The 14,781-nt window shown below is 48.0% G+C and overlaps 3 protein-coding genes across 3 annotated transcripts; 2 read left to right on the forward strand and 1 right to left on the reverse strand.

Moving 5' to 3' along the window:
- Positions 1-132: 132 nt before the first annotated feature.
- On the forward strand, positions 133-7,320 carry PGRI_009140 (type I polyketide synthase; the record flags this gene model as incomplete). The annotated part of the gene is made up of 3 exons (XM_040788627.1): positions 133-242; positions 299-6,416; positions 6,478-7,320. The coding sequence occupies 3 exons, from the start codon at positions 133-135 to the stop codon at positions 7,318-7,320; spliced, it is 7,071 nt and encodes a 2,356-aa protein (XP_040652399.1).
- Positions 7,321-7,836: 516 nt separating this feature from the next.
- PGRI_009150 (uncharacterized protein) lies at positions 7,837-9,947 on the reverse strand (the record flags this gene model as incomplete). Its single annotated transcript, XM_040788628.1, has 3 exons — positions 7,837-7,870; positions 7,918-8,138; positions 8,193-9,947. The coding sequence occupies 3 exons, from the start codon at positions 9,945-9,947 to the stop codon at positions 7,837-7,839; spliced, it is 2,010 nt and encodes a 669-aa protein (XP_040652400.1).
- A 2,745-nt stretch (positions 9,948-12,692) lies between these two features.
- Positions 12,693-13,301, forward strand: PGRI_009160 (uncharacterized protein; the record flags this gene model as incomplete). The annotated part of the gene is made up of 3 exons (XM_040788629.1): positions 12,693-12,857; positions 12,910-13,059; positions 13,194-13,301. 3 exons carry the CDS (start codon positions 12,693-12,695, stop codon positions 13,299-13,301), a joined length of 423 nt encoding a protein of 140 aa, XP_040652401.1.
- Between the last annotated feature and the right edge of the window lie 1,480 nt (positions 13,302-14,781).

Raw genomic sequence — 14,781 nt, forward strand, 5'->3', positions numbered from 1 at the left:
GAGTCTGCTGGCTGAATCGCGGCCAGCGAGGACTGGAGGAATATATATATACTCGCACATCCCATCGCATTCTGACAGATTAACACATTAGTAACATCTTCAATCAAGCTCATATACAATATATCAATCGCAATGCCCTTCATGAAAGATAGCTCCTCTTCCGGATCACCGGACTGTGAGCCGAGCCCCCATGTGTATCTGGATACTCAGCGAATTGTCAGCGACAACGAATATGCTGGAGGGTTTAGCAACAGAGCCAATGAGCCACCCTTGAGAGAGCAATTGGAACCAATTGCAGTGATAGGGATGGGTGGGATATCCATGACGGCCATACGGCCTTGAAAGCGCCTAGTACTGACTTTGGAGCAACAGGATGTCGCCTTCCAGGAGACGTTGCATCACCGAATGATTTTTGGAAGATGATGATGAACCAGAACACTGGTCACTCACCTAAAGTGCCATCTTCTCGATTCAACATAGATGCGCACTTCCACAAGGACAACGACCGCCCCGGTAGTTTCAATGCGAAGGGTGGCTACTTTCTGAATGAGACGCTGCAAGAGTTCGACCCCGGTTTCTTCGGGATGACTCCTGTCGAGGCGATGTGGATGGATCCACAGCAGCGAAAGCTGCTGGAGGTCGTATATGAGACTTTCGAGTCGGCTGGTGTTAGCTTACAGGAAATGTCGGGGTCGGATACCGCATGCTTCATTGCAACCTTCACAGCCGATTTTCAACAAATGTCGTTCAAGGAGCATAGCTTCCGACACAGCCTGGCTGCTACTGGAGTTGATCCTGGAATTATCAGTAATCGAATCAGCCACGTTTTCAACTTGCGAGGCCCCAGTATCGTGGTAAATACCGCATGCTCTTCCTCCGTGTACGCAATTCACAATGCCTGCAATGCGCTGAGAACAAAAGAGTGCTCGGCGGCTATCGTCGGCGGATCAAACCTTGTCTTGACAGTTGATCAGCACATGAACACTGCTAAGCTAGGAGTGCTCTCACCCGACTCAATTTGCCATACATTCAATGAGCACGCCAATGGGTATGGTCGTGCAGAGGGTGTAGGTGCTGTTTACCTCAAGCGGCTCAGTGATGCCATTCGGGACGGAAACCCTGTTCGCGGAGTGATTCGAGCCAGCGCTGCCAATAGCAACGGCAAGGTTGCAGGCGTAGGTATCACGCATCCGAGCTATGCAGGCCAGTGTGCTGTTATTCGCCATGCCTATCACCGCGGAGGACCTCTTGACCCCGCCTGGACCGGGTACTTTGAGTGTCATGGTACTGGCACTCCCGTCGGCGATCCACTCGAGGTGCGTGCAGTAGCTGACTCCATGAATGATTTACGAGAAAGAACTGCCAATCCTCTGCTCATTGGAGCCGTCAAGACAAATATCGGTCACAGCGAGGCTGCAAGTGGATTGTCTGCCGTGATTAAAGCTATTCTTGCCGTTGAACGGGGTATTATCCCACCCACGCGAGGTGTGACCCATCTGAACTCGAAGATTGACTGGGACAGCTGGAAAGTCAAGATTCCTACAGAGCCAACCCCATTCTATTCTTACTTGCCAGTACGACGAGTGAGTGTGAACTCTTTTGGATATGGCGGCACAAATGCGCACATTATCGTGGAAGGCGCAGATTCCCTGTTGGTTGCACCACAGCGTTATCAATATACCGCTACCCAGCCTGAAGCTCGACTTCAAATCACCCGGGGTGCATTGGAGAGAAATCGACCATTCCTTGTCCCCTTCTCTGCTCACGACAAGCCAACCCTTAAACGTAATATCGAAGCGCATTCCGCGGTAGTCCAAAACTACAATTTGCTAGATCTATCCTATACACTCGCCAATTGTCGCACTCGATTTCAAAGTCGTGCATTCGCAGTTGCAACTAGCCCCCGAAAGGCCGATATCTTTGCTGATGATTTGCAGCAATTCACCTTCGCCGAGAGGAAGAAGTCTCACGCACTGGGCTTTGTCTTTACTGGACAAGGTGCCCAGTGGGCCCGAATGGGCTCTGAGCTGATGACATATTACCCCAGCTTCCTGCAAAGTATCAGGTACATGGACGCGATTCTTGAAGGGCTAGATGATACCCCGGAGTGGACGTTGGAAGACACGTTGCTAGAAGACGCAAACATATCCGTGGTGAATGAGGCTGAATTCTCGCAACCCTTGTGCACGGCAATCCAGGTCGCGCTCGTCCAACTTCTTCGACTGTGGAACATTGTCCCTTCCATCACTTGTGGCCATTCCTCGGGCGAGATTGCCGCTGCATACGCTGCCGGCTTCATTTCCGCAGCCGAAGCAATTGTTTTGGCATACTACCGTGGCAAGGTGGTACGCGACATCAATACCAATGGTGCAATGATGGCAGTCGGACTAGGAGACAAGGCAGTCCAGCCATATATTGCGGAGTGCGGTACATCCGTCGTTGTGGCTTGTCATAATTCTCCAGCGGGTGTCACCTTGAGTGGCGACGCAGATGCCTTGGAAGCCATTCGTGAGAAGATGACAGCTGACAAGGTATTTGCACGTATCCTGAAGACAGGAGACAAAGCTTATCACTCACCGCACATGCAACCTGCAGCAGCCAAGTACGAAGCCTTGGTTCGTAATGCAAGACAGACACTAGACCTGGATAGCCCGAAGTTGCTTTCAGACAATGTGCAAATGGTGTCGTCTGTTACCAATACAATTCTAGCACGAAATGCTGTTCTTGACGAAACATACTGGAGTGCGAACCTATTGAGTCCAGTGTTATTCAACCAAGTCATTCAGACGATTGCATCCAGTGCCGAATTCGACCAAATTGACACGCTCATCGAAGTCGGGCCTCATTCTGCGCTTTCTGGTTCTATACGCCAGATAAAGGCAGAATTCAATTTCGAAAACCTACAATATCTAACCACTCTCATCAGGAATGAAAATTCCGCCACATCTCTTCTTAAACTTGCGGGCGAGCTGTTCCTCCGCGATTATCCTCTTGAATTGCAACGAGTAACTGCCATCGAAGAGAGTTCACCCAGTAGCAAGATCTTCTGCAAGAAGGGCAGCCTCATCGTGGACCTTCCACCCTACCAATGGGACAAAACCAAGCGGTTCTTAGCAGAATGCCGTGAGAGCCGCGAGCACCGACAGGCCAAGCACATACGCCACGATATCCTAGGTTCCATCGTACCAGGCTGCGATTTAAAAGAGCCTTCTTGGCGCAATTTACTCCGCATCCGCGATCTACCATGGCTGAAAGATCACTCGATCGGCGGCGAGGCTATTTTCCCTGCAGCTGGATATTTCTCAATGGCAATGGAGGCCATAACACAACTCAGCGAGAGAGCAGACTCGGCCTCCAGCATTGAGGGATATGTTTTGCGAGATGTTAGTATCAAGCAAGCGCTTGTCACCCCTGATGATGATTTCGGCATCGAGGTGATGCTGAGCATGCGTCCCTCTTTGTACGCCCCAAATGAGGACCAAAGACCTTGGTGGGACTTCGACATATCCTCCATTACTGAGAGCGGATATGTTAAAGAGCATGTGGCGGGTAGCATCAGCGTTACAACTCGTCGCAAAGGGCTTTCTAGCCGTGCCATTCCAAATTTTCCGCAACGCGCGTCGGGCAAGTCTTGGAACCAGGGTCTAGGCGAGGTTGGTTTCCATTATGGCCCGGCCTTCCAGGATATAGAGAATATCTACTTCGACGGCAAGACCTATGCTGCGGCCTGTGACACTCGTCTTAAGACAACAGTCGAGGGCATGATCGAAGAGTCCCGCCATGTCTTGCACCCTGGAACCGTGGACTCTTGTTTGCAGCTCCTCCTCATCGCTAACTGGGCTGGTTGTGCCAGAAACATGACAGCGGGCTCATTGCCCATCCAAGTAAATGATATGACCATCTGGAAACCCACGGCGGCGCAAATTGATGCTGGTGCAGCAACTGCCTTTTCGTGGATTGACCTGCGCGGGCTACGAACCTTCAATGGCCAAAGTGAGCTAAAAGCAAAGAACGGCGAAGTACTTATGGAGATAAGAAATATGAGGTGGGTGGCCTACGAGGCTGTCGTGCCGCAGAAGGCTGGCGAGCCAGAGATGCCTCAACCTTATGGGGAAATGGTGTGGAAGATAGATGTCGACTCGGTATATAAATCCGCTCATCTAGATGTTTCTTCCTTCGTAGATCTTGTCTTATTCAAGGATCCGGAGTCCAGAGTGATGGTGGTCGGCGCGGAAACTGCCGAAGCAGTTTTGACCAAGTTGCAGGGCCGTGCAATTACAGTGATGGATTCAGCAAGCGAGTTGGCCCAATTAATGAAGGATGAATCCTTCGACCTTGTAGTTGCGTCTATAAACACAAGCAAGGATCTCATGGGCGTGCGGAAGCTGCTGACCCCCGGCGGTAGAGCAATTATCACACCGGAAACTCCACTCGATCCTAATGACTACGCAACTTCTGGATTCTCTCGCGATATTATCACACTGGGAGATGGTATGGGCGTGGTAGTCAGTGCAGTGAACTCGCCACTCACAAAATTGGACTACATGGATGGTTCTAATCCTCATGCAATTCATCTTGTCTACCGCCACTCGCCTCCAGCTATCATGTCGGATATCCAGTCGGCTCTTGAACAAAAAGGGTGTTTGGTATCTTCGTCCAGTATCGTCTCCCATATTGAGATGGGTAGTAATGTCATATTGCTGGCCGATTTTGAAGAGCCACTTCTTCATTCCATCACCGAGAGTGAGTTTATCGGTCTCCAACGAATAACGAACACCGCGACAAGGCTCCTTTGGGTTACTGCAGGTGGTCTGTTGGAGGGTAAGAAGCCCGAATACGCCATGGCATCCGGACTGATACGGTCCCTCATGTCTGAGCAGGCTTCTCTCTGGGTAACTCTGGTTGATTTTGATACCGAGACGACATCCTCTGAGGATATCTGCAGAATTGTGACCAAGAAGATTGTTCAACAGGACAAAGGAATCAAGCCCACGGAAAGCGAATATTATGTCTCCAAAGGCCAAACATTCATCAGTCGCCTGGTTTCCAACGAGATCATCAATACCGTATACTTGACAGATGAGACCAAGCCAAAGTCAATGATCTTTGACCCCAATCTGCCAATAGTTGGGAAGCTACAGTCTGGAAAAGTCATATTCGAGATGGACGACAGCACAGATGACTCGATTGCTTCCGAATCGGTCGAAGTGCGGGTTTTTAGCACTGGTCTGAACAGAGAAGATGCGGTCATTGCTTCAGGGGCAGATGTTTTAACAGACTTCAGCCATGAGATTGGCGGGGTAGTAACGCGAGTTGGCAACGCGACGACAGGATACGCTCCAGGCGATCGGGTTATTGGCTTCAGCTTTGGCAAATTCGCTACAATCCAACGCGTCCACCAGAGTCTTCTGCATAAAGTCCAGCCAGATGAGTCTCTGCCGGAGATGACCTCTCTCCCTATGGCATATGGCACAGCTCTTTATGGATTGAAGAATCTTGCTCATTTGCAAGAAAGTGAGACAGTTCTCATCTTGCCAGGTTGTGGTCTAGCAGGCACCGCGGCGATTAGAATCTCCAAGGCATTTGGCGGATATCCATACGTTGTTGCTACCAGTGCGGCTGAAGCCGAGTTTATCAGCTCGCACTTCGAACTGGATTCTTGCCAGGTCATTTTGGCCTCTGAGATTTCCAAGCTACAAGATGTAAACGGTCAATACAAGGTTGATGTCATCTTTGCTTCAGAATGGGTAGCACCCTCTGTGGCACAAGAGGTCTGGCGACACATTTCTCCCTTTGCGCGCTTTGTCAACTGTGGTCGGAAAAATGTCCTCACCCGCAGCATCCTTGACACAGTCCCTCTTCGTCGGGGAGCTCAATATATTTCGTACGATCTTCTAGATCTCTACAACATCAAGCCGCACATTATGTCCCAGCTACTGGTGGAGACCGTTAGTCTTTACCGACAAGGCATCATTGCCGCAATCTTCCCTCGGTCACTCAAGAACATTGCTGGACTTGATAGTGCCCTGGCGTCATTTTCTGATAGCTTCGAGGCGGGGAAGACAATTATTTTGCATGAGACGTCAGAGGCAACTTTGAATATTCTGCCTCCTCGCCCTCGCTTGACATTGCGTGCAGATGCCACATATCTTCTCATCGGATGCCTTGGAGGCTTGGGCCGTAGCCTCACATCGTGGCTCATGAAAAAAGGAGCTCGCAACTTTGCGTTCCTTTCTCGATCTGGCGCTGACTCAGAACAAGCTTCTCTGGTTGTCGATGAATTAAAAGCCGCCGGTGCCACTGTTCAAGTATTCCGGGGAGACGCAGGTGTAAAGTCCGATATTGAAGAGGTCGTCAATTCTGTACCGGGTGACCGGCCTATCCGAGGGGTGATTAATGCCGCTATGGTACTGCGAGTAAGCCATTCCTTCGTTGTGTCACTTGTGCTGCTGATATAACTGACATGCCAACTCACAGGATGGATTGTTCCACAACATGCCGTATGAGAACTGGACAACATCCGTACATCCAAAGGTCACCGGTACGAAGAACCTGCACGAGGTCCTTTCCAATCTTCCACTGGATTTCTTCGTGACAACAAGCTCCGTCTCTGGGGCATTGGGAACACCAGGACAAAGCAACTACGCCGCAGGAAACAGCTATCTAGATGCTCTCGCGCGACACCGTCGCTTTCACCGGCAGAAATCAGTCTCGATCGTCCTTCCAATGGTCCTCGGAGTTGGGGTGGTCGCGGAGAACAACGAGCTCGAGGAGTCACTCAGACGCCAAGGGATGTATGGCATTGACGAAGAAGCCCTCCTCCGCGTCTTTGAGATTGCGATCATTGAACAGGTTGGGCAAGGAATTTCAGACCACATTGTTGTCGGTCTGGATCCAATAGAGCTCACCAAGGCAGCACAGGAGACAGGTAACATCGACAGCTTTTGGGCGTCGGATGTACGGTTTAATCACACTGTTTGGGCTATGAAGTCCCAGGGTGAGGATGTGCACGCTGCAGGTGGGAGTCAGAGTATCCTGTCTTCCTTGCAAGGGTTGAAATTTATCGATGCGGTTCAGGCTGTGCGTGAACACATTATTGGCAAGCTTTCTCGCATGCTGATGCTGGGCATGGACGAGTTTGAAGAAGAGCATCGGTCTATTGCCAGCTATGGGGTTGATAGTATGATTGGTGCTGAGTTGCGAAATTGGATCTTCAAGGAACTGGGTCTGGAGATTTCGTTCCAGCAGCTATTGGGTTCGAGTCTGACGATTACCAAGCTTGCAGAACATATTGCAAAGAATGGGGTTGCAAAGATATAGTGTACCACGGTGTGCTCATGTGCACAAAACAATGAGAGGGAAAGAAGTGTATCTGTTGATTAATAGCGTACTAGTACGAGGGAAGTGCCTAAGATCTTTCAGTACCCGAATGAGACTGTGTTTTATATCCTGTTTTATATCTTACACTACATATCGTCCGCCCCTTGTGGCTTATACTGTATGTTGCGGCGCGACAAGTCTGCTCCTATGTGGTCAGGGCCGTCTGGAGAAAAAGAAAGAATCAACAAGGAGCTTTTAAAAACTCAGACATTGGAACATGAACGGTCCACAGTAATAGGTAATCCACTAGAATTATTTTCATCAAGAAGTTATTTTCATCAAGAAGTTATTTTCATCAAGAAGTTATAGTCAATACTATGTATTGGGATTCATTTCATACGTGGATCTACTTTAAAGCACTTCAATATTCCGCAAGACAAAAACAGTAGGTATGATGTATGAGTCCGCATGAAAATGAAATAAACACCCATCAAACCTGCATGTCAATTTTCTAGTTTAATGAAATTCCAATGACTGGCTTTCAATGATCCTATAGTCGTAAAATAGAACCCGAAAACTACTACCAGCACAACCTACTCTCGACGACGCCGATCAGACTCAAACACAGTGAACCCATCAATTCCACGCCCATCCTTTCCACCGGTGCGGAAGAACTCGGCCATGGCTCCGACAGCATAACACGTCGCTAAGGTAGCTGTGCTCGCAATGAGAATTCTACGGCCTATTTTGCGAAACGAAGACTCGGATGTTGAGGTTCGTTCGGTTTCAGAGCTAGAGGGTGAAGTTGCTGGAGGAGGCTAAGTCGACCTGTTAGGAGGCCACCTGAATAGACAGTTCTACTGTCTACTCACCTCAGTGGTGGATTGCCAGGGAGCTCCGGCGTAGGTAGCCGAGGAATCCATTGAGTCGTGGCGAATGTGTTTGGCAATCTCGGTGTGAATTTCTTGTTCCTGGTCTGCTGTGGTATTCGATGGGTTATAACGAGGGATGCTTTGAGATTTTCGGAAGACAAGGATGTTGCCTCCGCCGGTTGCAATTTCGTAGCCATCTTCTTGCATTTTCTCAAAATAGGGCAGGAATTTGGCAGGGTTGTGCAGTCGAGATAGAATCTCACTTGGTCGACTATCTTCGTCAATACCGAAGAATGAGTCTGCCTGTGAAGCTGTGACTTGCGACGTCGACGTATCAAAAGCAAGAATATGGAATTTAGGGGAAGGGAAGGCTGCCGGTTGCTCTCCTGTCTCAGTGCCTAGGTTCCGACTTTGGATAATAGAGTCGCCAACGCGGTCTTCGGAAGTATCAAAATTCAGCGGGGTGTCTGGCACGTCTAATTCCAAAGGAGTATAACGTAAGGGGATGTCCGTGTCCAGGGGGCTCAGGTCCTTATTCTCACTGGGGTCCTCGGCACTCGCCCTTTCCAGAATCGATTTTGCCTCCAGTTCATTCCCGGGTGTACAGTCGACGATATTCTTGGCTATCTTGGATGTAGCAAGGCTAGAAGGTAGCTCTAGTCCTGATTTCATTTCGTCAGTTGAAGCCGGGTTGCAGACGAACTTGGCCTCCAGTTCGCTCCCAGGAGGACAATCAATAGAGGTCTCATCTCCCGATTGGGAACTGCGCTGACTGGCCAACTTTGATAATGCATGTGCTTTAATATTACTACCTGCAGAGCATTCAAAGCTTTCTTGGGGGCCTGTTATTGAGGATGCGTTGGTATTTTGAAGGACAGGACCAGCAGGCTGAATACTGAGACCAGCGGGCTCAGAAGAAAACTTTGCGTCCAGCTCGTTGCCTGATGAGCAATCAATTGAAAAGCCAATTTGCTTGTTTGGAATCTGTGTCGCCAACGCAGACGGAGGACTCTGGACAGAGCAGCTGGCGGGATCGGAGATGAACCTTGCCTCCAGCTCACTTCCCCGGGAGCATTCCACGTTTTTATCTGCAGTCAAACCAGCATCCAGTTTATTAGTGGATCCGTTGCCATTAAATGCGCCTGGCCAAGGTTGTGCAGAAGGAATAAGTTCAGAAACAAACAATATTTCCAATTCACTTCCAGGGGGGCAACCCATGTTTACATGGGGCTTTCGCTCAACTCGAGCCCTGCTCTGCGCATCCTGAGAGGTTGATGTTGAGGTAAAGAGTGCATCTAACTCGCTACCTGGAGAGCATACAACTGTTGACAGTGGATTCAACGGGGCTTTCAAAGGACCCAGTCCCGTGTTTCCAGGCTGAAATTGTCCATTTCCAGCCAAATTAGGGCTGTGAGCAAATTTTGCCTCGACTTCGGTGCCTGGGGGGGAGTCAACCGCCTTATGAGAGTTAATTTCTGCTTCCGCATTACTGGATTCGGGTGCAGTAGACGATGGTATCGCTACCATACGTCCACTGATAGGGTCGTACTGGAGTCCAGCATGGTTGGTGTCAGTTCTCCTGTGCCACTTGTCTACTCTCGGTCTAACATTGGGTGGTTTTTCCATATTGAACAGCGACTGAAGGAAACCATTCAATGAAGTGTCGTTCTTTCCAAATTTCTGGAAGAGGTCCAATCGGCGCCCAAAGACAGCCCTGTAAGGGTCTGCCTCTATGTACTTTCTCAAGAACTCCATGTGTTTGTGCATCTGCCCTAGATCCGAATCCCAGAGCCTTCTCTCTCGGGCCCCCGGGGGTCCGAAGAACCTCGACTGGGAACGCCAAGCTGCACAGCTCCAGCGTAAGTGTGTATCATTAGGAGTAGCGTTGCCCTCATGGCGAGTTTCGGGCTTTCGCTGATATTTGTTGAAACTTTGTGAGATACATTCTTCCTTGTCTTCTTGGCCGTGTCGGGCACATCGCCATATACCCCGATTTGAAGTATGTATGGCCGCCAATTGGGTAGTTGCCGGGCGAATGACTCGAGACCCCGACTTTCTGACTGACATTGCAACTGAGAAACTCATGATGTATTCCCGGGCTTTTATGTTAAAGCTCAAGATGTTGTGTATCCCAGGCAATTTATTCTAGCGCCATTGAAAGTCTGTTGATTCCCGCAGTAGTCAATGACCCCCTGTTGTGGATCAGATCCACTTATGGAGCACAGTGATATGAGGAGGTATTGATCCTAGCCGAGTCTGTCCTACAGAGGCCCTCCAAAAATCAAAAATAAAGAATTGGAATGGGGACAAGAATATTGATGTCAAATCCCCTCTAAGTTGAAGAAACGAAAATGAATGGGAGAAGGATCAAATAAAGGAAGAAGGACCAGAGGACTCCGGATCAACATTGGGGTTACAGCCAATCGGCGGTCGCAGCTCGGATTCCCCGCAAAGTTATGTCAGCGTTGACGTCATATTTGAACGTCACGATAACATCTGTCCCAACCACTATGTTGTATGTTGTAGATCACCGATGTACATGGGCATGGCCTTCTCTTCTTCTAAATAATAACAACTTCCCGACAAAATTCAAGAATTTTCGATTTGTTGAGAAGATGCTTGTAGAGGATCTGCAAAAACAGTTGACGGTTGAAAGTGGGCGTGTCGTACCGTGCATTGAAGTGTTCCTCGTCAATATTTGCATATTCAGCCAGACAATGTGACTTACTTCTTGACAGTAGGAAGAAACTGTTCTGTAGGCACCCATTTTAGGTCCGGTGGTAGCATCTCCCCATTGTCGGGCATCTTTCGATCACTTCCTAGCGCATGACAAGTTGATGCAAAATTTGGCATCCATGTGGCAGCAAGATAGGGAGTAGATACAGCCCAGAATACAAGGTCTGCTGAGTTTGATTGCATTCACATCTTCTGTGAGAAAGTCGCCCTGTTTATGACATTAGCATCTGCACCTTGCAAAGGTCTTTCACGTTCGGCGCCATATTTTCATCTAGCTCAGCGAGGACGGAGAAGTGCGGCTTCCTCAGTCAGGTATAAGGCCAGACTTCTGTTTCGCGGGCCTAATAGCCTGGTGGACGATGGCACGGATATGGTGCGGCTGAGACCAAAAGCCCGATTACCCCGACAACCGTTGCAATTTCTGTAACCCCACAAGCAAGATTATTAAATCAAGATATAAGGCAGGATCCTTTAGTGGGCTTCCTTACCATGAATATGTGCTCGAATGGCAATTTTCAGCATTTCTAACTTTAGCTTCACATCTAACCTCTCATCGAAATGACTCGCCCCGCGCCATATCACCTCTTCATCCTAGGATCACTTGGCGTTGCCTCGGTTTGAGGGTTCACTGGGTATTAGGGGAGATGTACGACAATTTCGATGCCATTGTCGCCTCAGGTCATCTTCCGGATAGACGCACCACGCGAATGACCTACACGGGGATCAAGGTGCCGGATCACCAAATAAAGCCTATTATTTTACGAAACCCTTAGCAATACTAAATATGATAGGTCTCGAATGTTATTCTTTTATATCAAATTTTTGTCGCTTGTAGCAGTATCTGGGTTTTGATCGAGAGTCGAAGACGGGTGTGACATCTTACACGTCGAAATACCATGTGTATGATAATGCCTTTGCATCCAATGCCTGTCACAAATTAATCCGTAGACAGGTTTCTTTTCATCACATTCTGGCAGCTCATCTGTGCCGCTCTCGTGCAACCATCAATATCACTTTTTGGTAATCCGGCATAGTAAACAACTACGGGACCCAACTACCCAGAACACGACGCCATAATACTATTTGCTACTACCATCCCAATAGTACTCTGTTCTTTCCTATTGGTTGTCCCAGTACTGCAAGCCAGCGAGTGGTCACGGGTATATTGCATTTTCGCTTCCAACTCCTCTTCAAATTACTTACCAGTTCGTCGTCTATTCCCAATTTTTAGGACCAGGACCCGGTCGCTCCCTTGTCCTACTCCCCTCCACAAAGAAAAAAATCTAGCCAATCATACAGAGAAGTCGTGGCTTGTGACTTCATATAAATTGGCTAGAACGGTTTCTAGTGCTGTACATCTATTTGCGAGATCAGAGCTGACACCAAGTGGGCGTGAAAAGATATTGGAAAGCTGACCTCAAACACCAAGGTGGCCAGCAATCCAATTACCAAGCTCAAAACTTCCAACTAGTTAGAGCGAAGGTTGATGTTATATGTCAATATATATAATCATTACCAACACCTATACTTAAATTGCTTCTCCATATTCGACTCCAAACAGTTGGGATTATGTTCTAAATTACGTACTTTGAAAATAAAAATCATTCTAACCTCGCCATCGCGTAGAGTGCTCCGAGGTCGGTAGTCACTGTGGGGAAAAGGACGTTATCCCCACAGAATCCCGGGGGGGCCAAATAATTTGAACGACTCAACAAATTCTGCTTCCTAATTTGACTCAATTCATTCCGACTGAAATCCCACAAAATGTCCAAGCCAACACGTACCGCCGTCAGCACTAAGGGAGCACCAGTCCCGCCTCCAATCCTATCCCAGGGTCTGGTCGTCGGCAACGTTGTCTACTGCTCTGGCCAGTTGGGAGTAGACCCGACCACGGGTGAAATGGTGAAGGGAACTATTCAGGACCGAACAGTATGGGATATGTGACATCTGATGTGTATTATATTTTCTGACATGTAAATAGCGACAAATCCTACGCAACCTCAATGCCGTCCTAGAGGCTGGAGGGTCGAGTCTGCACGATGCAATCAAGGTCAACATCTTCCTCACCGATATGGCTGATTTCTCGGCTGTGAATGAAGTCTACGATACTTTCTTCTCGGATCCTAAACCGGTACGTACTCTCTGATCAAAAACCAAAAGAAACGAGAATCAAATTCCATGGAGAATGTCATTTAGTCTGGAATTTGTCCCTCTTCTGCTATTGTCTGAAAAATGGATCGTTTCTCACTATTGGGCCTCTTCTAGGTGCGTACTTGCATTGCCGTCAAATCCCTCCCTAAGGGATCGGATGTCGAAATCGAGTGTTCTGGCCTGGTTACGAAGCCTAGTAATGGCCGCAGTTCTAGACTTTGAATAGGGCTGGAATGACGATGACGTGGAGAATGAACAAGGCAGGCAACTCCACCTGAGTTGGTTTCATGGCTTTTATTTCTTTTGATGGCCCAAACTCTACCAAAAATCAAATGTGCGAGAAAGTCACATGATTCATGTATAATTTACAGCCTATCTGGAAATATTACGATATGATCGGCATTGAATACTTGTAACTTTTGTTAAACATTTTTCAATAAATACAGGCTAAAACCAAGGATGAAGGGTGGAGACTGGAGCTGTAGCGCTCAGGAACAGGGCTAGCGTCTGCACTCATCCATGGTACGGTTGATGAGCCCCTGGAATATTATGTACATTGTATATAAAAATGCTATTAAAAAAAAAAAATACCGGAAGTAAACCTAGTACCTAGACAATAGAAAGAGAGCCAAAACTACTCTGTAAAGCTGACCTGGGATCTGTAGGTTAGACAAAGAGGATGTGGCTGAGTCAATTTTTAATTACGGAGTAAACCCGTGGACAATTCATGGCTCTCGCATAAGCTTGTATGCTCGGTTCTTGGTTCCTGCATTTTTAAACGCTCAATCTCGAGGTTTTATGCAGCATGCAGCCACAAACCCCTAGATAAAGCTCAAGAGACAAGACTTTATAGCAACAGAAGGGAAAAAAAAAAGAATTGAAGGTGACAAGACTGGGGTCTCTCGGCTCAGTTGGTTTCACACCATTTGGCATTGGTTGGCACAATCTCAAACACACTAGGAATGCTGAGCATCTGAAAATGACGACAAGAATGAGGGGAAATGGCAGCTGCCGACTCCTCCATTCCGATCGGGGAGCAAAGGGCACGTGGTGTATTATATCATTTTTTTTTTTAAAAAAAAATTGAAAGCTCGGCTTTGGACGCAGATTTTGTAGAATACTTAAATTATGAGCAGGTGTTCATGTCAGTTGCTTTTATTAATTTAATATTCTGGAGAAAAAAAAACCTAAAGCTTCGAGCGTGAAACATGCTTAATATCTGCCGGGGTTTGACCAAATTTGGGCTCATCCCCTACTTCCATACAAAGTGGGTTGAACTAGTGATGTCGTACAGTGTACGGGTTACGCCGTACGAAGTACTCGTAAGCTAAGTAACATTTGAAGATAATCCCTGTCTCAGACATCAAAATAAAAGAACTTCCACAGAATACCAACTCTCTTATTGCACTCAACAGCTGCGAGTCACCTCGCTGATTTGGTTTCTTTGTTGATCCTAAGCCAGAAGTAGCTAAGTGTACACGACCGGGCTCAAGCCACTAACAATAATGGTAATGTGAGCCGAAAAAAGTCATCAACTTCCAAGGACGTACTATGAAGTATGTTGTAAAGAGATAATTGGGGTCACGCACTTCTTTTATTCTCGACACTCCCAGGAACGCGTGTGGGAAGGGACCCACTTAATTAACGCCTCCCGAGGTCCGGGCTTAGACTTTGGGAACGAAATTCGTAGGAATTCCGAGGT

This window comes from Penicillium griseofulvum (genome assembly GCF_001561935.1).
Source record: "Penicillium griseofulvum strain PG3 chromosome Unknown contig_79, whole genome shotgun sequence".
NCBI lineage: Eukaryota > Fungi > Ascomycota > Eurotiomycetes > Eurotiales > Aspergillaceae > Penicillium > Penicillium griseofulvum.